Here is a 21,542-nt window from a genome sequence, read left to right as displayed (position 1 = left end):
TGTTCACTCACTCATCCTTCCTCCCCTTCCAACTCCTGGCACCACTGCTCTTTTTACTGTCTTCATAGTTTTGCCCTTTCCAGAGTGTCATGTACTTTGTATCATACAGTATGTAGCCTTTTCAGATTGCCTTCTTTCACTTAGTAATATACACTTAAGACTGATTCCTCTATGTCTATTTACGGCTTTTATAGCTTATTACCCCTTAGTACTGAATGCTATTTCATTGTCTGGATATACCACAGTTTATTTATCCATTCACCCAGTAAAGGTTTTCCTGGTTGCTTCCAAGTTTTGTCAACTATGAGTAAAGCATCTATAAGCATCTGTGTGCATACTTTTGTGTGGACATGACTTTTCAACTCCTTTGGGTAAATATCAAGGAGTGTGACCTCTGGATTGTATGTTAGACTATGTTTAGTTTTGCAAGAAAATGCCAAATGTCTTCCAAAGTAGGTGTACAATTTTGGATTCCCTCCAGTACTGAATGAGGGTTCCTATTTGCTGCACATTCTCACCAGCATTAGATGTTGTCAGAGTTTTTATATTTGACTGTTTTAATCGGTATGTAATAATATTTCATCTTAATTTGTGATTCCCTAATGACATATGATGCGAAGCATCTTTTTATATGCTTATTTGCCATATGTGAGGTATCTGTGAAAGCCTGTGGCACATTTTTAAATCTGGTTATTTGTTTTCTTGTTGTTGAATTTTAAGAGTTCTTTACATATTTTGGATAATAGCCATTTATCAGATGTGTCTTCCACAAATATCTTCTCTCAGTCTGTGTCTTGTCTTCTCCTTCTCTTAACATTGTCCTTCACAGAGCAGAAGGTTTTAATTTTAATGAATTCCAACTTATCAAGTGTATCTGTCATGAATTGTGGAGAACTTTTCCTTATGGAAGAATATCAACTAATAAATACTGAAGGAATGATGGAACTACAAAATGGCCATTTTGCAGTCCTTCATAGGATCATTGCTAATCCAGTGATATCATCAATGCATGCTAAAACTAGGGGGTAAAAGTTAGATGAAGAAGAGACTATTTACATAATCTCAAGTACTCCCTCAAAAATTGTTTCTCGATCACAAAGAGAAAACAGTAACTTCTCGTGGATTAATCTAGTGAATACTATTTTAACCACATCATAAAAGTAAATAACGATAATGGGACAAACCAGTGCCATGTGCCTCTCAATATCTTAGGGAAGGATACGATGTCATTTATTTGGTGTTCCCGTCAAAAATGCATAATCTACTCATGAGGAAACATCAGATAAACCCCAATTGAGGTACATTCTGTGAAACAACTGGCCTACATGCTTCTAAAATGTCAAAATTAAGAAACACAAAGAAAGGTTGAGGAACTGCTCCATACTAAAGGAAACTAAACAGATGTGAAACCTAAATGTGTCGTATGATCCTGGGATGGAGTGTGAACCAGAAAAAAATAAAACTATAGGGGACATTATTGAAACAACTGGTAAAATTTTAATATGGATTATGAGTTAAATAATAGTTTTGTATCTACATTAAATTTCCTGATTTTGCCAGTGTACTGTGGTTATATAAGGAAAAGTCTTAGGGAATCCAAAATAGAACGTTATGGATAAAGGGGCATGATGTCTGCAAAATTATTCTCCAGTGGTTCAGAAAAAATTATATATGCAATCATAAACAGAATAAGAGAATAGATAACAAATCAGGTGGAGTGAAATGTCAACAAAGAATGTGAACAGAGGGCCACTTGTAACTTTTCTGTAAGTATGAAATTACATCAACAAAAAATTTTTAATGTAGGTTTTGAAAGATCACATCTCAGATATTAGAAGCACTTTAATTATAGGAAAGAAAAATGTAAATTCAACAGGTATTATGTAAGATAACTGACATAAAACCAGAATTCCTGGGCTATTTGCATAAAAGAGTTTCAGTCTGCACAAAATCCTAAATCTGGACCAGAACAGGTTTGATATTTTCTGTGAACAATATTGACCACACATGGAAAAAGGAAAATTAGCTGACCATGAAATCACATAATTTTGGGGACCAAATTTAAGCGGAATAAAATTTTGACACAAATTGAACATCTTTGTTGTTGCCTACTTGTTTTGGGAGCATCAACTACTCTAATCCAGCCCCCCTCCCACTTTACCCATCTCAGAGAGTAACGAGAAATTAACAACACAGCTTGATTTTTCCCTTGTATTTTTTTTCTTTCCTTACTCACTTTTCTAGATACAAGCAAGCTATTGCCACTGAATGGTTATGAGACCTTGAGAAAGTTACATCACTGGAGTCCATGAGCTCAATTTTTTCCTCTATAAAATTGGACTAATAACATATGTTCTATCCAACTTGCAGAAGTATTGTCGGAATCCTATGTGTATGAAAATCCATTAGTGCTACAGCATCTAAGTGATTATTATTTTTTAAATTTTTAAAATTTTTTTTATCTTTGAGAGAGAGAGAGAGCGCGCGCGCGCACAACTGGGGAAGGGGCAGCGAGAGAGGGACACAGAATCCAAAGCAGGCTCCAGGCTCCAAGCTGGCAGCACAGAGCCGGTTGTGGGTTTCGAACTGACAAGTCCTGAGATCACGGCCTGAGCCTAAGTCGGATCCTTAACAAACTGAGCCACTCAGGCACCCCAGTAAGTGATCGTTTTAATGACAACAATCATCGCCAGTTTTCCCTGGGTTTGGGGCCACTTGGAAGTAGCCTATTTCACGGCATCTGGCAAAATATACATAATTTTTTCACATGTCATGTGATCTTCTGTCATCATTTGAATATATCATAAAATTATAGTGTGAAAGTATTTCCTATTTTTCATGTCATGGAAGGAAATTGCCAACTCACCTCAACCAAACACCTTCATTTTGCAGATGAGGAAAGATTGCTTTCAGGAAAATGCCACCTCGTTAATGGAGAAACCCTAATTAAAATTAAAATGGTTCACATCTATTTCCAACGCTGTTCCGACCCAACCTGCTGCAAATACCCAAGTATGTAAAAGAAGTCGATTCTCTGGAGCAACTGAAATATACCTGATTTTAAAAAAAAAAATGTGATACAAGTTGACATCATCACTCGTACACGTTACTTTATTTGGTTCCTCCCAGAATCAGCAATTACAGAGTGGATTAAGAAAAACGATGATAGTTGCTTTTTTTTCCATTGCTTATTACCTCCTAACTATGAATGTATCCACAGATGCCACTAAGCCTCTTTGTTTTTCATTTCTCCATTTTCAAAGTAAAGAAACAATATTTTAAATAGAACATGTTTTGTCCTACTGAAACATAATGCACATGAACACCAAAAGAATATTATTATTATAATAAGTAAAAATCAAATCATCAGTATTCAAATGAATTGCATTTTTTGAGGGCATAAAATTACCATCAAAAATCTGATTTTTTTAAAATGACACTCTTCCAAATAAAGAATCTATTCATAAAATTCAGGAAGTTGATAGATTTAAATAATTAATGAGTTTGTTCATTGTCTCTCCTTAGAATGAGTTAGAAATAAAACACACCACTACAAGCATGGAGATACAAGAGTTTAACTTATTGTAACATCAATAATATGGATGAATTACATTCTTTTTGAAACAACAGAAAATGGAAAAGTGATTAATTAAACTAACTTGAAATTTCATATCTTTCCAGCAAAGTAATATGATAAGAGTAACCGAAGCTTTATTTACCCATTTTTCTCCTCTAATTAGAGGCCTCCGATAACCAGTCCTGTTTGTGCAGAACTGGAGCCTTGCCGCAAGCAAAAACTGCTCAGAGGACTGGAGCTAAGTAAGTGCTGGAGTAGAGAGGAGAATGGGGAGAAGGGGAGAGGAGTGAGGGCTCAAAGGCACTTGTGACATTTTGGCACACAATTTAGGAAGACGTAAATAACTTTCTAGAACGGTCACTCTGCGCAGCGTTAGTTAGCACATGGGAGGCTAGCGATGCTTCTGGTAACAGCTGTGCAGGTGACATGTTGCCAGCTACCTCCACCCTGCCCTGAAGGCGTGTTAGAGAAGACAAGGCAAACCTCAATTACATTACTGAATGCCAAGAATACAGGTCCCAGTAGTACAGCTATTGAAATACGTCACATTTACATGCAATCTGGTTTGAATGTCAATCCAAAGGGAAACACATTCCTGACCGTGGTCCTCATCCTAGAATGTATGGTCCCTGCAGGCAGGGATCTTTGTCTCTTTTGTTCATTAACGTATATCAAGCCCCTACAAAAGCACCTGGCATATTTTTTTAGACTTGATAAATATCTATTGGTTGATGGAAATATACACCTGAAGATTTCTCCATAAAACATGAAGGACTTGCTTAGATGTTTTAATTGATTTTTATATTTTCCCCTGAGAGTTTCTAAGTCATAGAATGTATATTCAATGGTGTAAAATTTAATTTCGCTGTTAGAAAACATGAGCACGCTAGGAGAAATATTCTTTATCCTAAGAAATAATAATCTCTGCTCATAACCCATGCCCTGAGGGAAAGGACCGTTCTCACTACAGTGGCAGAGAGGCAGCTGGTCTCCCATGGGGTCAGCCACTAGAGGACGGTGTGGGTACACACGCTGCGAGACCCTTGGTAAGGCCAACAGGGACCTTGATAGACAAGAATGAATGCTGCCAAGTTTCACTTCAGCCTCTAGTCATACTGTTGGTAAATTCCTCCTGCAAGTCTCCCTTCCAAAAAATGGAAACAGAAAACGGCACAATTATAACGAGCGTGTCATTGGCGAAGATAAAAAACAAAAACAAAAAAAAAAACCACAGAAAAACTGTGAAGGTGTCAGTAATCTTAGCAGGAATAAAATGCAGCTCAGCACATACTGTACAGCTGTCAAGAACCCGTGAAGTGTTGACGCTGAAACTATTTGACTCCGGCTATTCTTGCGAACAAGGCTATAAGTTTCTAGCCGGCGATGAAATTGAGAAGGAGTTCAAGGACAGGGAGCGGAGTCGAGTAAATGGCAAGGAACGACTACGTTGCGAGTAGGTTGCTGTCATACCAGACAAGTAAGAACAGCAGTTCTTTGAGAATTTTAACACCCTTAAACCTGCGTGTGTCAGAATCTACACCCAAAACACATGATCACAGCAGCAAATAGCCTCCCTCTGGGTTTTGGACATAAGAGATGAAAAGTTCGGACCGCAGCCTTTTATGATTGACTTCAGTAAACTCAGATCGACGACTATTTCCTCAAAGTTATCAGTGTAAATACTAATGAGCTGTAACAATTGGAATGTTTTTTTCAGGACAATCATTGAACCTAGTTTATTGGCCTGTTTTTCTGAATGTGACCAATAATTTTTTTTACTTTTTTTTTTTTTAATTTGAGAGAGAGAGAGAGAGAGAGAGAGAGAGAGAGAGAGAGAATGCAAGCAGAGGAGAGGGCAGAAGGAGAAAGAGAGAGGATCCCGAGAAGCCTCCACACTGAGGGATCCCATGACCCTGGGATCATGACCTGAACCGTAATCAAGAGTCAGACGCTTAACCAACTGAACCACCCAGGCGCCCGCACCAATAATTTAATTCATACCTTTATTCTTTATTATCCTAAAGAAAGCACCTCTATTCATGTTAAATTTGCATGGATTTTTTTGTAATTTTATAAAAACAAGTATTTGTCTTTCATTAAAAAATATATGTTCTTTTTCTAAGTGTGTTTATTTTAAGATAGAGCATGAGCATGAAAGGGGCAGAGGGAAAGGGAGAGAGGGAATCCCAAGCAGCCTGAGGCTTGATCCCGCGACCCCGGAATCATGAGCTGAGCCAAAGTCAAGAGTTGGACGCTTAACCAACTGAGCCACCTAGGCACCCAAAAAATATATAAGTTCTTACTACACAACAGGTACTGTCTGTGTTTGGTAAAAGGCAAAACCCAATCTCTATCTTCCTGCTGCTTATGGTCTAGCTGGCTGATGTAAACAAGTAAAGGAGAACAGTATAACAGTGATACTATGAGGAGGAAGTTCAGAGTACTTCGTTGAAAGCACATAGCAGGTTAGGCTAAACTGGCCTTGGAACTGGGAAGCATTTAGAAGAAGTTACACCTAAGCAGAGTCCTGTTAGGAAATGCCAAAGAAAGGAGGAGAAGCAGACAGAAGCCAGATCCGGAAATATGTCCCAGTAAGGCACGACCCAAACAATTTCCTCCTCTCTAACACTCAGGCCTTAGACTAAATTATCTCTACGGTCCCATTCAATCTAACATTTTATGATTGTTATCCAAATTTCAAGGTAAAATTTAATTGAAAAAGAAAATTCAGTAGCTTTGCTGTAAAGATTAATTTTCACAAACCTCTCTCTTCAAATCATTGAAAAAAATTTTTAACGTTTACTTATTTTTGAGAGATAGAGACAGAGCATGAGAAGAGAGAGAAGACACAGAATCTGAAGCAAGATCCAGGCTCAGAGCCCAACAAGGGCTCCAACTCACGAACCGAACCGTGAAATCATGACCTGAGCCAAAGTCAGATGCTTAACTGACTGAGTCATCCAGATGCCCCTCTCTTTAAATCATTAAATTCTCTTTTTGGGGCGCTTGGGTGGCTCAGTCAGTTGAGCGTCTCACTCCAGCTCAGGTCATGATCTCATGGTCTGTGGGTTTGAGCCCTGCATCGGGCTCTGTGCTGACAGCTCAGAGTCTGGAGCCTGCTTCAGATTCTGTGTCTCCCTCTCTCTCTGCCCCTTCCCTGCTCATGCTCTGTCTCTCTCTCTCTCTCTCTGTCAAAAATAAATAAACATTAAAAAAAAATTTTTTAATTCTCCTTTTCTTGAAACCAGAACTTCAAAGATGATAAGAAAGGTTCTAATGATGAAACTCAAACACTGACATTTTATCAAAAGAAATATGTAGATAACGATATTTTTCTGTATACGTGAGATTCCAACTTCTGAAATTCCCTTAAACATAATTTCTGTAGATGTATCTGCAAGTTCCCATTATATGTGACTTACTATTTTTGTCTCTAACATAATCCACTTATAGCATATGTAAACTGTCTTTCAAAGTATGATTTTTTTTAATTAATATCACATTTAAAGCTCAACTAAATTTCAATGCAAAGCTGTGTCATGGTCAGTTACCACCTTTAAGACCTCTCTTCCAAAGCTCTAGTTTCATGTTTCAACATGGCCTTTTCTAGCTGGATGTCATAGGAGTCCTTCATAGTTATCAGAGAAAGGTTAGAAGAAAATTAATTTTCATCTGCAGACTTGGAAATAAGAAGAAAAGAGCATTCACAAAATGTTCTGAAATTCATTTCTCATTTGTTTTCACTTTTAAAAGACTTAATGACGAGTTGCTCTATTACCCTGACTTTTAGTTCATCCTTCTTCTTCATATGGTTCATTTTCAGTCTGAAAAAGTGCATGGGTTGGATAATGACCTTGAGTTTCACACACCGTTGTCATCATCATTTGATGTTTCTCTTTATTTAAAATTCACTCTAGGGACACACTCTTCACAGGCACATAGATGTTTAATAAGTCCATGTAATTATTATAGTTAGCCATAGCCAAGAGGTCAATGATTAATTCTAGATATCATAGAACACAGGTCTCCATTACATAGGTTTTGATCAAAGCATATGCCCTGAAACAAATACCACACACAATAAAATTCTAATCAAATATGGTTTCCTTACATGACACTGGAAGGATGGAGGAACAGACCTACTTAATCTGGAATAATTTGTTGAAGGAGACCCATGCACCTGCATGATGATGTTAGAGCAGCTCATTGAGTGGTTTTCTACAAAGTCTTATCATCAAGTGAAAAGTTCATTTCATTTCCCTTGATGTGGTGGTCTGAGGTTTACAGGTTCCTGAACAGAATGTCTGCAACAATCTTGAAAAAATTGCAATCCTTTCCAAAGGGCAAGAGTTTTGATATGCTTCAGTTGCCAAGGAACTTATGAACACCCATATTTTCAGACTTTTAGTTTTTAGATCAGTCTCCAGTGTTTGAGGCACACTGATTTATTTTAACAGAAAAAGATATTGCATGGTGACCTAAATCACTTGATTACTTTACTTAAGTATCACTACCTTCCTGTGGACAAAATATAAATTTTAAGTGCAATAAAATTAGGTATTCTTTAGATGCATTATATTACTGTATTGTAAATTTGAAATAATATATTTTGATCAAACCTGAAGATTAACATTAACATAAAGCAAAATCTAATTAGCTGGTAAGATCAGAGCTGATTCTTATTGGGTATCAGCTGTTAAATGCACAGCTTTTTAACTGGAGAGTTGCAGACTCGGGCTCAAGAGTGGTCTCCACCTCCTCCCTTCCAAAAAAGAACAAAGAGTAACCTCCACCCAAATAATCTGACGGTTGCCAGAGGGGCAGGGAGGGGGGATGGGCAAAATTGGCAAATGGGGGCAGAGAGACAGGTTTTTAGTTATGGAATAAATAAGTCATGGAGCTAAGAGGTACAGCATAGAAAATACAGTCAATGGCATAGCATTGGATGTGACAGATGGTTGCTACACTTGTGATGGGCGCAGCATAGCGTACAGACTTGTCCAATCACTATGTTGTATACTGAAACTAATGGAACGTTGTGTGTCAATTATATTCAATTTAAAAAAGAAAAGTAGTCTCCAGCTGGTTCTGGGTAGTCAGTTGTTGCCATCCAGACCCGGGATGATTCTTCAACTTCAAGTCTTTGGAACAGCAAATATAATTAACTGGAAAGAGTAAAAATAATTCCATAGTAATATCTTTATATAGGTTGACTGAAACCAATTAATAACCCCAAGAAGGGAAGGAAATTTGTTAACCCCTACTGGCTAAAACATGGGTCAATTAATTTGCTGTTTGTGGCTAAAGGTAAATTTTTAATTCTAACCTTTTTTTTTTCTTTCTTTGGCTTAGTCTTATGTCCTATTCATGGTGTTTCCTTCTGTGTGAAACATCGGTCTTCAAAACTCCCAAACACTCTAACGGATGTGGCCATCATCAGGTGCCCACTACTAGTGTGCCGAATCCAGCTTGATAGAACTATCCAGTTTGATAGAACTGATTATTAAATTTTCGGGAATTTAGTGAGCCAGTTGTTAGAGGTTGAGACATTATTAAAAATTAAAATATATAAACTTACAGTTAGATACATTGTATTAAATCAAAGGTAACAAGTACTAAACACTTATCACTCCCCTATTATTTTTCTATAGCTATTATATCTTTCTATGTGTATAGTGGAAATTCTTTATGACAATGTACTACTCATGTTCATAGCAGTGGACCACATAGGTCTCACTACATAGGTCTCTAGAGCTGATCTAGTTACCATACTTCCTGAGACTCAGTACCACTTTTCCCTGGGGCGATATGATTTTATCCTAAAAATATGTCTTTATTTGAGCTAGTGACATTTCTTTGTATTTCTTGCAAGTTAATGTGCCTTAAAAAAAATAAACTGTTTCAAATTCTGTTTCTGATTCCAGTATAGAAACTATATAGATGTAGGGCAGAATATCAAGGTGCAAGTCCTGGTTGTGTGACCCAGAGCAGATTCTTTAACTGACAGCCTCTCAATTTCTTCATCAGAAAAAAGTTAAAACTACAGACATTTTAGTGGTTTTTAAGGTTTAAGATTTTACAGAAATGTTTCAGGCCTGGCTATGGGAGTTTAGAAGGAGGCTTTAAGTTCACAACGTCTGAACACCCTCCTATGTTCAGCTAGAAACATTCTGCTGTTATTTACTTTGTATTGGGGGGTTTCTAGATCAGATTTCTTTTGACAGTTTCCAGTCGGTACTCCCCAGCCTACCCCTAAGAACTTTATAAGTTTACAAACTTTCCAGATCAATCTATCTCTACATTCTTTTCAGTCTGCTAAATCTTTCAAGGGCAAATAGAAAATGTTCACATGCATATTACAGAAACATTTAAACATTTTCCACTTTTTCTGTTCTATTATTTACACTGTCTTCTCTGATTAGAGAGTTGCAAGGAAACCAAGGTGGTCCCATAACACAGCTCAGCCCAATCTGATAGCCTGCTTTTCACAGACATATTCATTTACCAACGTACTTCTTCCTGTGAATTCTGGCCCTGATCTGAAAATTTTGCTCAGCACAGTGTTCTGCATAAGCAATACCAATCGATTGGCTTTGGCAAGAAATGAAACTTGTTTGCCATCTCACTAAGCTTCTGTATGTATGTATATGGACTTACTTTATGCTATATTTGATTTCTCTGATGGTCCCCTCTTGGTGTTGATCTTCCCATCTGTTCTGAAGGCTGCCCTTCTGTTTGGTTATCTGCCCTTTCAGCGATTTCCCATCCAACACCTGACAGTTTGGGATCAGAGCCAGAGACAAGGGTATATAGTGGTTGTACCACCAGATACCTACTGGGTCTGTCCATATGGACATTGTACAGGAGAAAGTGTTATAAGTCAAAGAAGGTAAAACACTGAGTTGTGGCTTAAAGTTCTTGTTTTGGTATTTTCTTAGCAAATAAGGAAAATATCTACTGAGCATCTTCTTAAAGGTTTTCAGGCACTAAAAGCCTTTTAGTAAGATACTCCTTGGTTAAATCTCTTCAGGCTATATCAAAATTATCTACCTTTTCCATTAATTTCCAACTCTTCAATCAACTCTTCATAATTGAGCCAGTCCTCTAGTATATAACACATTCATGTGAGAGCATTAGGAAGAAAATCTACTTTTTTATTTCATATAAACTTTTCATTGAAGTATAAGACACATTAAAAGTATATACAAATTATAAGTAGACAGATTTATGAATTTTCAGGGTGAAAACACTGTCTACTCTGCATCAAGATCAAGAAATAAAATATGAACAGAACTCCAGAATCCCACTTAGCCATTTTCTAGTTACTACTCTGCATCAGAGGAAACCACTATCATGATTTCCCATACCACGTGTGTGTATGTATGTATATGTATATATTGGTATTGTTTTTGAACATTATAAATGGAATAATATACTTGAATCATTTGTGCTCACCTTCTTTGACTCAACTTTCTGTTTGTGAAACTCATCGATGTGAATGCATGTAGTGGCCGCTCAGTAATTTCCACTGCTATATAGCATTCAGTTGTGTTTGAAAACAACACACTTTTAAAAACCAAATCCAAAAAATAATAAAAATAAAAAATAAAGATAGAAACCATATCTAGGCCACTGTTGATAAACATGTGGAGACGTTTTAGTCTTTGGCCCCTTACTACTATCTCTCTATGTGTCTTTGGGTACAAATAAATATTTATTTCTGTTGAGTGTTTCACCTATGAGTGAAATTAATGGGTGATAGGGTATACATGTGTTCAACTCTTGTAGTTACTGCCAACAGTTTTAGAAAGATTGTATCATTAGTCATGCTTGCGTAATGGATGGTCATTATATTGCTCTGAGGGTATTCTCTTTCAGAAGACAGCTTTTAATGGGCAGAGAAGTTTCGGTCACTATAAGGCATGGAAATGACTATGGGGCAACTGAGAAAGGCCTCACTTATTTTCAGGCACAAGAAGGCTTTGCTAATAGCAGGTCTGAGCGGCTGTTCCTTGTTTCCCAAATATATAAGAAAACAAGTTCTTGCCACCCAATGGAGGACAAAAACAGCAAGAATTGAACAGTGAGACACTTGGCAAAGACCCTGGAAATCATATAAAGTCAGAAACTATATAAATCAGACTGGACAGATATAATAGTCAAAGTGGGTTTATTTCCTGTCTTAAAGTTAAGAACTTAAATGTGTACAACTGACAGCTTGGTTGTTGTCACCAGTGAGATCTGTAATAACAAAAAGGGAAGGAAGTATCAAGGTCAATTCACTGACCTTCAGCCATGGATCTTGCTGGGATTCCTCCAAAGACCAAAAGAATCTGATGGAACCCTGTTGCTTTAAGGCTTGAAGTCCAGCAGGATTATGCCAAAATATGATATGTACAAGGAGGACTTCAAATCACAAAATTTATTATTCCCAAATCAACCCTTCTCCACAACCACACTCTATCTTTGATCCTTCCTTGCCAACCCCTTGCTTTCTCCTTTCGGTCTTCTGTTTGCATTAATTGTATTTCCAGATATGCAACTTGGTTTATCAGCTCCTTTAGACTCTGATGAAGTACTTTATTTCCTTGTCTCCTGAATTGCCTTTCCATCTTGGCCTCTTCCCCCTACAATGATAAAAAATTCCCTTCTTCATTTAATAAACATTTATCGAGGCCCTACTCTGTGCCAGCAGCTGGACTAAATACATGCTCTGGCCTAATAGAACTTAGACACAGCTGAGTTTAGACTAAGGGGAGAAACAGGGGACAAAACGTTGTCAGTTTGTCTTTGGGGGCAGAAGATAGTCAAAAGAAAAAACAGACCCTTAGTGACTTGGGTCATTTGTTTTCATAGCACTGGATGCTGAAGAATGGAGTTCCAGACTCCTAGTGGCTAGCCCCATGAAGACCAAAGACCAAGAAAACACTATGACCCCAGAAAACACATCTCCCCCACCACTTTCTCCTTTAAATTTGTTAATTGTACCTGAAGATGGGGACAATATGTATGACAACTTTCCCAAGAGACAAGGGACTTCCTGAAGATTTGCTCTTTGGCTGGTAGCTTCCCTCGTCGGAATTGAGTGCACCTGCTGGTAGGGGGCTCATATGCCCCGATGCAGAACCTTAGATAAAACTGCTCTGTTTTTTAACTAGTCAAGATTTCAGAGTTCAGAGTGAGTAACATAAGGTGAGAGGAATATTTTAATAGGAGTTTTGTTAAGCAAGACATTTCTGCCTAGGCATGACACATATTACACTTAAAGTTCACATTTCCAAAATGTAAAAGTCACTCATTTTTTTGCAATTTAAAAAGTAGTGAAAAGTTAAAATAACTAGGTGATAGTATGGAATTTTAATTGGGAAGTATTAAAGCAATTGTAGGGCAGTTGTAGGTTTTGAAAAGAGAAATGACATGTGAAAAAAGCTCTGAAGTATTTATATATGCTTTACTGGTATGCTTGGAGCATTTTGGTTAATTAGGACCGTGGGCTTGGAAGGTGATCACCTATTCAATTCTATTATTGTACAGGAAACTGTGTCTTCCAAAGCATTATAAGGTTATGTTTCTGAGACAGCAAAATCAAGAGTCCAAATCTTTTGCTGGCTAGTTTATCACTCTATATTGATAATATGCTTCCTTGAAAAACCTTCTTTTGGCTTGATCCTTGCTGTCGTAAACATTTAAAAATGCTTCAGAACATTTCTTTTTGCTTAGACCATAGTGAACATAAATGAATGTTTTTTTGAATGTGTAGACTCTGACTGTGGAGTAGGGACATTTTTGGATATCATTAACGTGCAGGAGAATTGACAAAATTTGAAGAGGGGCACCTGGGTGGCTCAGTTGGTTCATCGTCTGACTCTGGATTTTGGTTCAGGTCATGACCTCTCAGTTCATAAGTGTGAATCCCGTGTCAGGCTCTGCACTGACAGTTCAGAGCCCGTTTGGAATTCTCTCTCCTTCTCTCTCTGCCCCCACTCCACTCGTGCTCTCTCTCTCTCAAAATACATATATAAACTTAAAAAAAAGAAATTTTGCTTTTCGAGGGAAAGTATTGTGGACAGTTATAAACAGAATAATTTTTGCATACAGAGAGAGCTCTATCCAAAGCCCTGCAGATACTTGACAAACCTAAATCCAGCACCTCTCACAGCAGAACTTGGTTTCTAGCCAGAGACTAGACTAGCCCCTGACTTGCAGGGGCTATATTAAATTTATTTGAGCTAGAAAAAACATATATGCGTACTTGAAGTGTGTAGATGGAGACTTTCTGTCATTTTCCTGATCTATAATATGATGCTACTGTGTTACCAACTTAATTCCCCTTAGAGCTCTTCAGCTTTTAATATGCAGGCAATAAAAATTCATCAGTCTGTCCAAGAATTCTGCCATTAGGCCCTGTTGGAAATTTATGAGGAAATCCGGAAATTGTGTTCAGTTCAAAGTAAACAATGCCAGAAAAAGAACTGTGTTATATATCCATAGAGTAAATGTTTCTTTAGGAATACTAAAATTTCCCAAAATTCAGAGAAGGCAGGAATTGAAGGAATCTTGGTGATAATACAAGGAGGCACTGAGCCTTCCTCACAGCATTATTTAAGAACTACAGGATAGAAGTAAAAGAAACATAAGGTGATAGCATCCTAACATAAGCACGTTTTTGTTCATCTGCTACAGAGGATTTTTCTGTTTAGTGACTTTAAGAAAATTCCATTAGCCTTCATTAAAAGAAGATATAACTGAGGTGTATCTTATGGATTCCTTATAGGCAAGGGGTTCATGGGAAATGGAACTAGCAGGTTTTGTGTCAGAAAATCTCATTTTGTTTGCCCTTAGTCTTTATAAGAATTGCCTGAATCGACTGATCTAATTCCCTTTGGACTGCAGTTCAATTGAGACAACTGGATTTTGTCATTTACACCCTTAGACCCAGAATATTTTAAGGGATCCTGGCACCATTCCAGAGTCTAGAGACCACAGCTAGCATTACTCAGCCTGCCAAAATTGGGCTCAGGGGCGGGGAAGTGATGAGAATGTCACATACACTTTCTCACAATAGTGACACTGCCAGTGTAGCAAACCAACTTGTATAGCAATTAACAAAAATAGACGACACAATCACACTTACTCTTTTATATTTATACCAACAGCCTCCTCACAAAAGGGTATTTTTCAAGACACTTCTGATTTGTTGGATTAAGGTATGGTAATGTTTAAAAAACAACAACAACACCTATTAACCCTAACTAAAAATCGTTAGCATTCCCATTAAAAGTCCAGAATCTGTCATCGTGTAGTCAAAACAGCCTTTGACTTAATCTGCCATCTTGACGACTTGAGCCACGCTTCTTTTTTATTTTACACCTGAAGGTGCAACTGCAAATTCTTCGTGACCTGTCAGGGGCCTTGACTTTCTCCGAGGGGTGCTACCGACGATCCAAGACCCACCCCGGCGTGCCAAGGCAAAAGGCCAAGGTAGCGGAAGGACGCCTGGACACCCTCGCCCACGAGGGCTCTTTTAAGTTCTGCTGACTTGGCCGTAGCCTGCGGTGTTGGGTTCTCGCGCAGTCAGGTGCTGCCGGGGGGCAGGCGCAGTTATTTGTGACTGCGGGGTGGAGACCGGCGTGCGGGGCGGAGGAGTAGGCGGGATCCGCCCCCTTCGCCGGCATCTCGCGGCCGAAGACCCCCGGTCGCCCCAGCTGAAGGCCCCCTACAGGGTACCCCAGGCCGCACGTTTGCAGGGGTCGCTCTCGGGCAGCATCGAGCCTCCGCACACCGACTTCTCGCGAGGTTTCGGCGCCCCCCCCCCGCCCGCTCCTAGTTCTGGTGCGGGCAGCTCCCGCAATGGCTGCACTGCGGAGGCTCCTGTGGCCGCCGCCTCGGCTCCCGCCTCCGCCCTCCCCTCACCATCCCTTCCCAGGGGCGTGGGGGCGGCCGGCGGGGATAGCCCCGGGCCCGCCTGGCCGGCCCTTCTCCTGCCGGGAGGAGGAAGAGGGGGCTGTGGCTGAGGCGGCTTGGAGGCGGCGGAGGCGCTGGGGGGAGCTGAGCATCGCGGCGGCAGCCGGCGGGGGTCTGGTCGGCCTCGTGTGCTACCAGCTGTACGGGGACCCTAGGGCCGACTCCGCCTGGACACCCGCCCTCGAGCGCGCCTCGGAGAGCTCGGCCTCAGAGCCGGAGGACCCGCCCCGCGGCCGGGGGCTGATTCCCATCCCCGTGGCGGCTGCCAAGGAAACGGTAGGTGCTTGAGCGCGTGCGCGCTCTGGGGCTGCCCCGAAGGTGACGCTGGAGGGTAGGGCCCCCAGGTGTTCCACCTGAGCTCGGGGAGGGGAAGTGTGACAGTCATGCTCGGTGCGCTGGGGACTGTGGGCCCCTGTGACACCGGACATCGGAGGTTGTGGCAGCGTGAGCTCTGCGGCCGCAGACGGGGACCTCCTGTGAGTGAGACTGAGACCTAGGCCAGGCGGGCAGCCCAGGGGTTGGTCACCCAGCTGTTGGGGAGATACAGATGATGCTGCCATTGAGGCCAGGACCTTAAAGGTGGCTGCAGGTACCACCTGCCAACCAAAACCTCAAACCAAGACAAAATAAAACGAGAAAACGGCCGCCAAGAAGTCAACAGGCAGAAAGTGGGGAGCTGGGTATTTGAGAGATAGGAACTGTCAGGCTGGGCCGGACAACAGCAAATGATCCAGGAGGTCCAGTGCCGTAGGAGGAGCTTTGAAGCAGTGGTCTGAGGTCTTAGGAGCGGCTACATTATTGTATAGCAGTTTAGTAGTCCCAAGGGTATTCTACTTCCGGCCCCCCAATTCCGTCCTCAACACAGAAATTCTTTTAAGTATAGGACAGCACAAATAGGAAACTGAATGAAGCTAACTCCTACAGAAGATCTTCAAATGGAAATGTTCAAGTATCATTATGTCATTAATAATATAAGGTAAAGATGAGAGTAAGACGAGTAAAGGGGTACGATGTGGTTTTTTTTGTCCTATCAGTATGTTTAATAGTCATGTAAATGACTAGGAGTTATCTAGGAAAATTTCCTTTTTAAGACTTAAGAGTGTGAAGGGCTTAGATGACAGTAATTTAGAAAAGAGACAGCTATTCTGTTTTTAACTTTAATGAAAGGTATAGATGCTTTATTCTTTGCCCAAATATATGTTGATTATGTGATGTAAGTGCATTAGTTCTTTTGGTGGAAGTTGTTAATGCATTTAAACCCAGGAATCTACTGTATGGACCTTCTAATTGCAAATCACAAATACACAGCATAAAGTACTTTGATACGATGAATATTTAAAATACTAGCAGCAGATACCCTCAACTGTCATCTCCTACTCCTCTTCTCCCTTCCTCCTGATTGACCAAGACAGAATTTTTAATCAACCATTGTTGATCTGGGAACAGATTGGGCAGGTAGGGAGCATTACAACAGTATTTTCTTCGTTTTAAAAATTAATATTCCTTTTAAAGTTAAGAGACAGTATCATGTAGTTTTTAAAAGACCACGCTTAATGGTGTCTTTCTCATAGAATTAGGGGAGTTAAATGAGTTAATACATTTTAAATAGTTAAAATTGTAGTGAGCATTACACTAGCATGTAGTGAGGGTTCAGTAAATTTGTTTTTGTAATTTTATTCATGTATTTACTTACGTGTATTTATTATGACATAATTAGTGTTTGTAAAAATTCCTGTAAAAATAATACCAAAGCACTTTTGTCTTACTCTTCCCGAGTCTCCATACAATTTGATTGTTACTCCTTTTGTAATCAACTTTTTTCCCCTGCTCTGAAAACTTTTATAATTTCTTTTTACCCCTGGTATTTGAAACTTTCACAATAATGAGCTTTGTGTGGGCATTTTTTTCCCATTTATTGTATTGGAACTTGAGGAATAGAATATGGAAATTCATGTTAAAAGTTCTGTATACTTTTCTTGTATTATTTCTTTGACAATTTCGCCTTATCCATTTTCTCTGTTTTCTTTTTCTGGAACCTCTGTTAGCTTGAAGTTACACCTCCCAACAGATCCTAATCTAATCTAATCTATTCTGACTTTTTAATCTTTTTGTTTGCTTGCTTGTTTGTATGGGAAATATCTTTGACTTTATCTCCCATCTGTCCTGTTGAGAGTTTTATTTCAGCTAGGCTGGTTTTAAATTCAAAACTATTTGTTGTTCTCTAATGTTCTTGTGGTATAGCATTTTGTTTTATTTTTTGGCTGCTAAATTTATGGCTGCTGATAATCTATATTAAGGATATTCTAGTTTTGTTTTTAAATTCTCTTACCCTTTATGCATTGTATTGTTTCTTCTAGGTTCGATTTTATTCTTGTTTGATTTTTTAAGCCCTCACTTTCAATTTGGAGGTTTTCCTCACATATCTGGGGTTGTTGCCTATCTATATATGAGAGCTACTCAGAACTATTTGTTTTGTGTGTGTGTGTGTGTGTGTGTGTGTGTGTGTGTGTGTGTGTATTAAAATGTTTATGCTGTCAACCTGTGGTCTAAAGCAAAATTGGGCTAATCATAGAAATTATTGAATATAAAACTTAATATGCTTGTCTATAAGACTGTTTCACGATGTCTATTTGCTAATATATATACTTACAATTTACCTTCCTTTCTGTCAGTATGTTTTCTTCTCTGAACTATTCAGAATGGATTCAGCAGCATTGGCTGATCATTTCAAGAGAGTTTGGGTAGGAATAGAGTATGCAGCAAGCACAATTAAAATGCATTTACATGCAAAACTAAGTAATGTGCAGAATTTAAATTTTGCCTTATCCTGCAGATAGTTTTTTTTTTTTAACGTTTATTTTTGAGACAGAGAGAGACAGAGCATGAACGGGGGAGGGTCAGAGAGAGAGGGAGACACAGAATCTGAAACAGGCTCCGGGTTCTGAGCTGTCAGCACAGAGCCCCACGCAGGGCTTGAACTCACGGACCGCGAGATCGTGACCTGAGCCAAAGTCGGCCGCTTAACCGACTGAGCCACCCAGGTGCCCCTGCAGATAGTTTTTAATACTTGTATGTTCTTCATACAGAAGAAAGTGTTCCTTGCTTCACAAGGTCATGAGATTCTCCTGGGGCCCAAAAATGCTGAGGCTGGACTTCTAGGCCTGATGCCTTTATATTGAACAAAATCAATCTTCCAAACCCCACTTCTGTTTGAACTCCACACTGTTGATTTTTCTCTTGGAATGGCAAAAAAGGACAACTTCTTCTAGAAAAAGACATATACTCACAAGATAAATTTGTATAGCATCAACTGCAGCCATCTTTACCACATTTGGACTGTAGATGTTCAATTAATTGGTCCACTTAAAATTTTGGTGAAAGCAGGGAGCTATGAAATAGTACATATATAATATAGACTTTATTTTATCAATTTAAAACATTTAAGTGTAAATGCCTCTGTTAATTTGGATGTGAAATCAGGTTATTTTCTTTGAGGAGGAGTCAAATGATTGGTGTTCTCCTTATCTTTGCATAAGTTGCTTCTATAATTTATCACCTGTAATTTCCAGATTCATTTATACAAAGTACATTTGTAAACAGATGTACTCTCAGAACCCTTCTAGATTGTTATGATTTGTTTTTAAAGCCAGTTATGTTTTGGGTGTATTGAGTTATGTTTTTTGGGTGTATGTGTGTATGTAATCACCATCTGTCACCATACATTATTACAATCTTACTGACTGTAGTCCCTATGCTGTACTTTATATCTCCATGACTTATTTATTTTATAACTAGAAGTTTATACCTCTTAATCCTCTTAACTATTTTGCTTATCCTCCCACCCACCTCCCTTCTGGAAGCCACCAGTTTTTTCTTTGTATTTAAAGTCTGTTTATTCATTTGTTTGTTTTGTTTTTTAGATCCCACATAATCATGAAATCATATCAATTTGTCTTTCACTGTTGGACTTATTTCACTTAGCATAATACCATCTAGGTCCAACCATGTTGTCAAAAATGGTAAGGATCTCGTTCCTTTTTATGACTGAATAATATTCCATTATGTATATGTGCATGCCCCATCTTCTTTATGTATTTATTTATTAGTAGACACTAGGTTGTTTGCATATCTTGGCTATTGTAAATAACACTGTGAGTCATGTATCTTTTTGAGTTAGCATATACCTTTAGTCTTATACCTTTTTTCTTTGGGTAAATGCCTAGTAGTGGAGTTACTGGTACTCAGAAGCTGTTGTACTTGAGGATGGCTTTTAATTTGGTGACCTAGACTTTTTAATAGAGTGGTATCCAAATGTCAGTGTTTTGTAAGTCCTTTTCTCTGGTGTCATTGAGTTACTCCAAAGAATAGGAAAGGTTGGAGGAGCTGTAGTCTAGATGCAGGTGCACGCGCACCTGTATGTGAGAGCCCGTGTGTTGGAGAAGTCTCCAATGATGTTCTTACCTATTGTTATCTAATGCTCTGTTTGCAGCCCCATCACTTCCTCTACTTTCACAGCTCCTTGGATTCCCAAGACTTTCCCTTTCTGGGGTCTGTAACTCGAATCAGCTTACTTCCATTTGGTCTCTTCCTCCATGATACTCCTGTATTGCCTTTGTTCCTCTAACTCACTTATCACTGCTGCATCTCCTCCATTTTATAAAACTTTCATAAATTCTCTTAATCGTTTTGGTCTCCTCTCCTTTTCTCTGGCTTAGTTCATGTATGCTTCTACCTTTATTTTTTTAATTTTTTTTAATGTTTATTTATTTTCGAGAGAGACAGTGGGGGAGGGGCGGAGAGAGAGGGGGACAGAGGATCCAAAGCGAGCTCCATCCTGACAGCAGAGAGCCTGACATGGGGCTTGAACTCACGAATCACGAGATGATGACTTGAGCTGAAGTTGGATGTTTCACTGAATGAGCCACCCGAGCGCCCCTGCTTTTACCTTAAAAAAAAAAATTCCGGGGCGCCTGGGTGGCTCAGTCGGTTAAGCGTCCGACTTCGGCTCAGGTCATGATCTCACGGTCCGTGAGTTTGAGCCCCGCGTCGGGCTCTGTGCTGACCGCTCAGAGCCTGGAGCCTGTTTCGGATTCTGTGTCTCCCTCTCTCTCTGACCCTCCCCATTCATGCTCTGTCTCTCTCTGTCTCAAAAATAAATAAACGTTAAAAAAAATTTTTAAAAAAATTCCTTTACTGTGATATTAATGTGTTTAAGGGAGGAAGGGGTTGAAAGAAACTCATGAGGTCTGTCTGCCATTTTGTCAGAAATATTTTAAACCTGTGTTGCCACTTCATTTATTATGCTTTTCTCCCCCCCTTTTTTTTATTATGCTTTTATTACGAATTTCTTGAGGTAGTAGAAATGATTCCTTTTGAGGTTTAAAACTGTACTAAGAAAGTTGATGCTTAAAGCCTCTTTTACTCATCATGTTACACTAAATATAAGCCTAGCAATAAATTAACCTGTACATGTGATGAGAGTGTATAATTTAACTGATAGGCATGAACAGCAGTAACTTACAGATCCACAGTTCTATTACTCTAACCTTGAAGATTTTTGTTTTTAAAACATTGCCTCTCAACTTCCTGCAGAAGGCTTTCCCCGACTCTATTAAAATACCCTGGCTTATCCTATACCCGCAGATGATGACTTTTGCAATTCTATGTTAATTGTCTTCTCTGCTTTTTTTAGCCCTTTAAGAGGCATTGTGTTGGTCTTGGTTACCTTTATATCTTCATTGCTTGGTACGGGGCCTAACCCTGGTAGACACACAATAAATATTTGTCAAGTGAATAAGCCCATGCTAAACATTTACATGGGACATACACACTGAAAAGCACAACCACATTCTGTGAGAACTAATAGTTTTAGTATTTTGTTCCACTAAATGCTGGTTATTTATAGCATTAGAATTGGGAAGACTTTAGTCAAGGTCAAAATTCCAGGCTTTGGGAGACCAATCACGTGACACTATTTATTTTAATTGTGCAAGTTTGGCTT

The 21,542-nt window shown here is 39.1% G+C and overlaps 1 protein-coding gene across 4 annotated transcripts in view; it reads left to right on the top strand.

Moving 5' to 3' along the window:
* The first annotated feature begins 15,055 nt into the window (after nucleotides 1–15,055).
* MICU3 (mitochondrial calcium uptake family member 3) overlaps nucleotides 15,056–21,542 on the top strand; it is a 113,295-nt gene continuing 106,808 nt past the window's right edge. For 2 of the 4 annotated variants that reach the window (XR_007151695.1, XR_007151694.1), the window contains exon 1: nucleotides 15,056–15,817. Coding sequence is in view for 2 of the 4 variants with exons in the window: in XM_047856840.1 (XP_047712796.1) it covers nucleotides 15,428–15,817 (390 nt within the window). In the remaining 2 variants the exon portion in view is untranslated. The remainder of the gene's footprint in view (nucleotides 15,818–21,542) is intronic. The other 2 variants (XM_047856840.1, XM_047856839.1) reach the window with 1 other exon arrangement.

This window comes from Prionailurus viverrinus, chromosome B1, assembly GCF_022837055.1.
Source record: "Prionailurus viverrinus isolate Anna chromosome B1, UM_Priviv_1.0, whole genome shotgun sequence".
Taxonomy (NCBI): Eukaryota; Metazoa; Chordata; class Mammalia; order Carnivora; family Felidae; genus Prionailurus; species Prionailurus viverrinus.
Note: the sequence above shows the minus strand (reverse complement) of the source record. Positions and strands in the feature narration are given on the sequence as shown.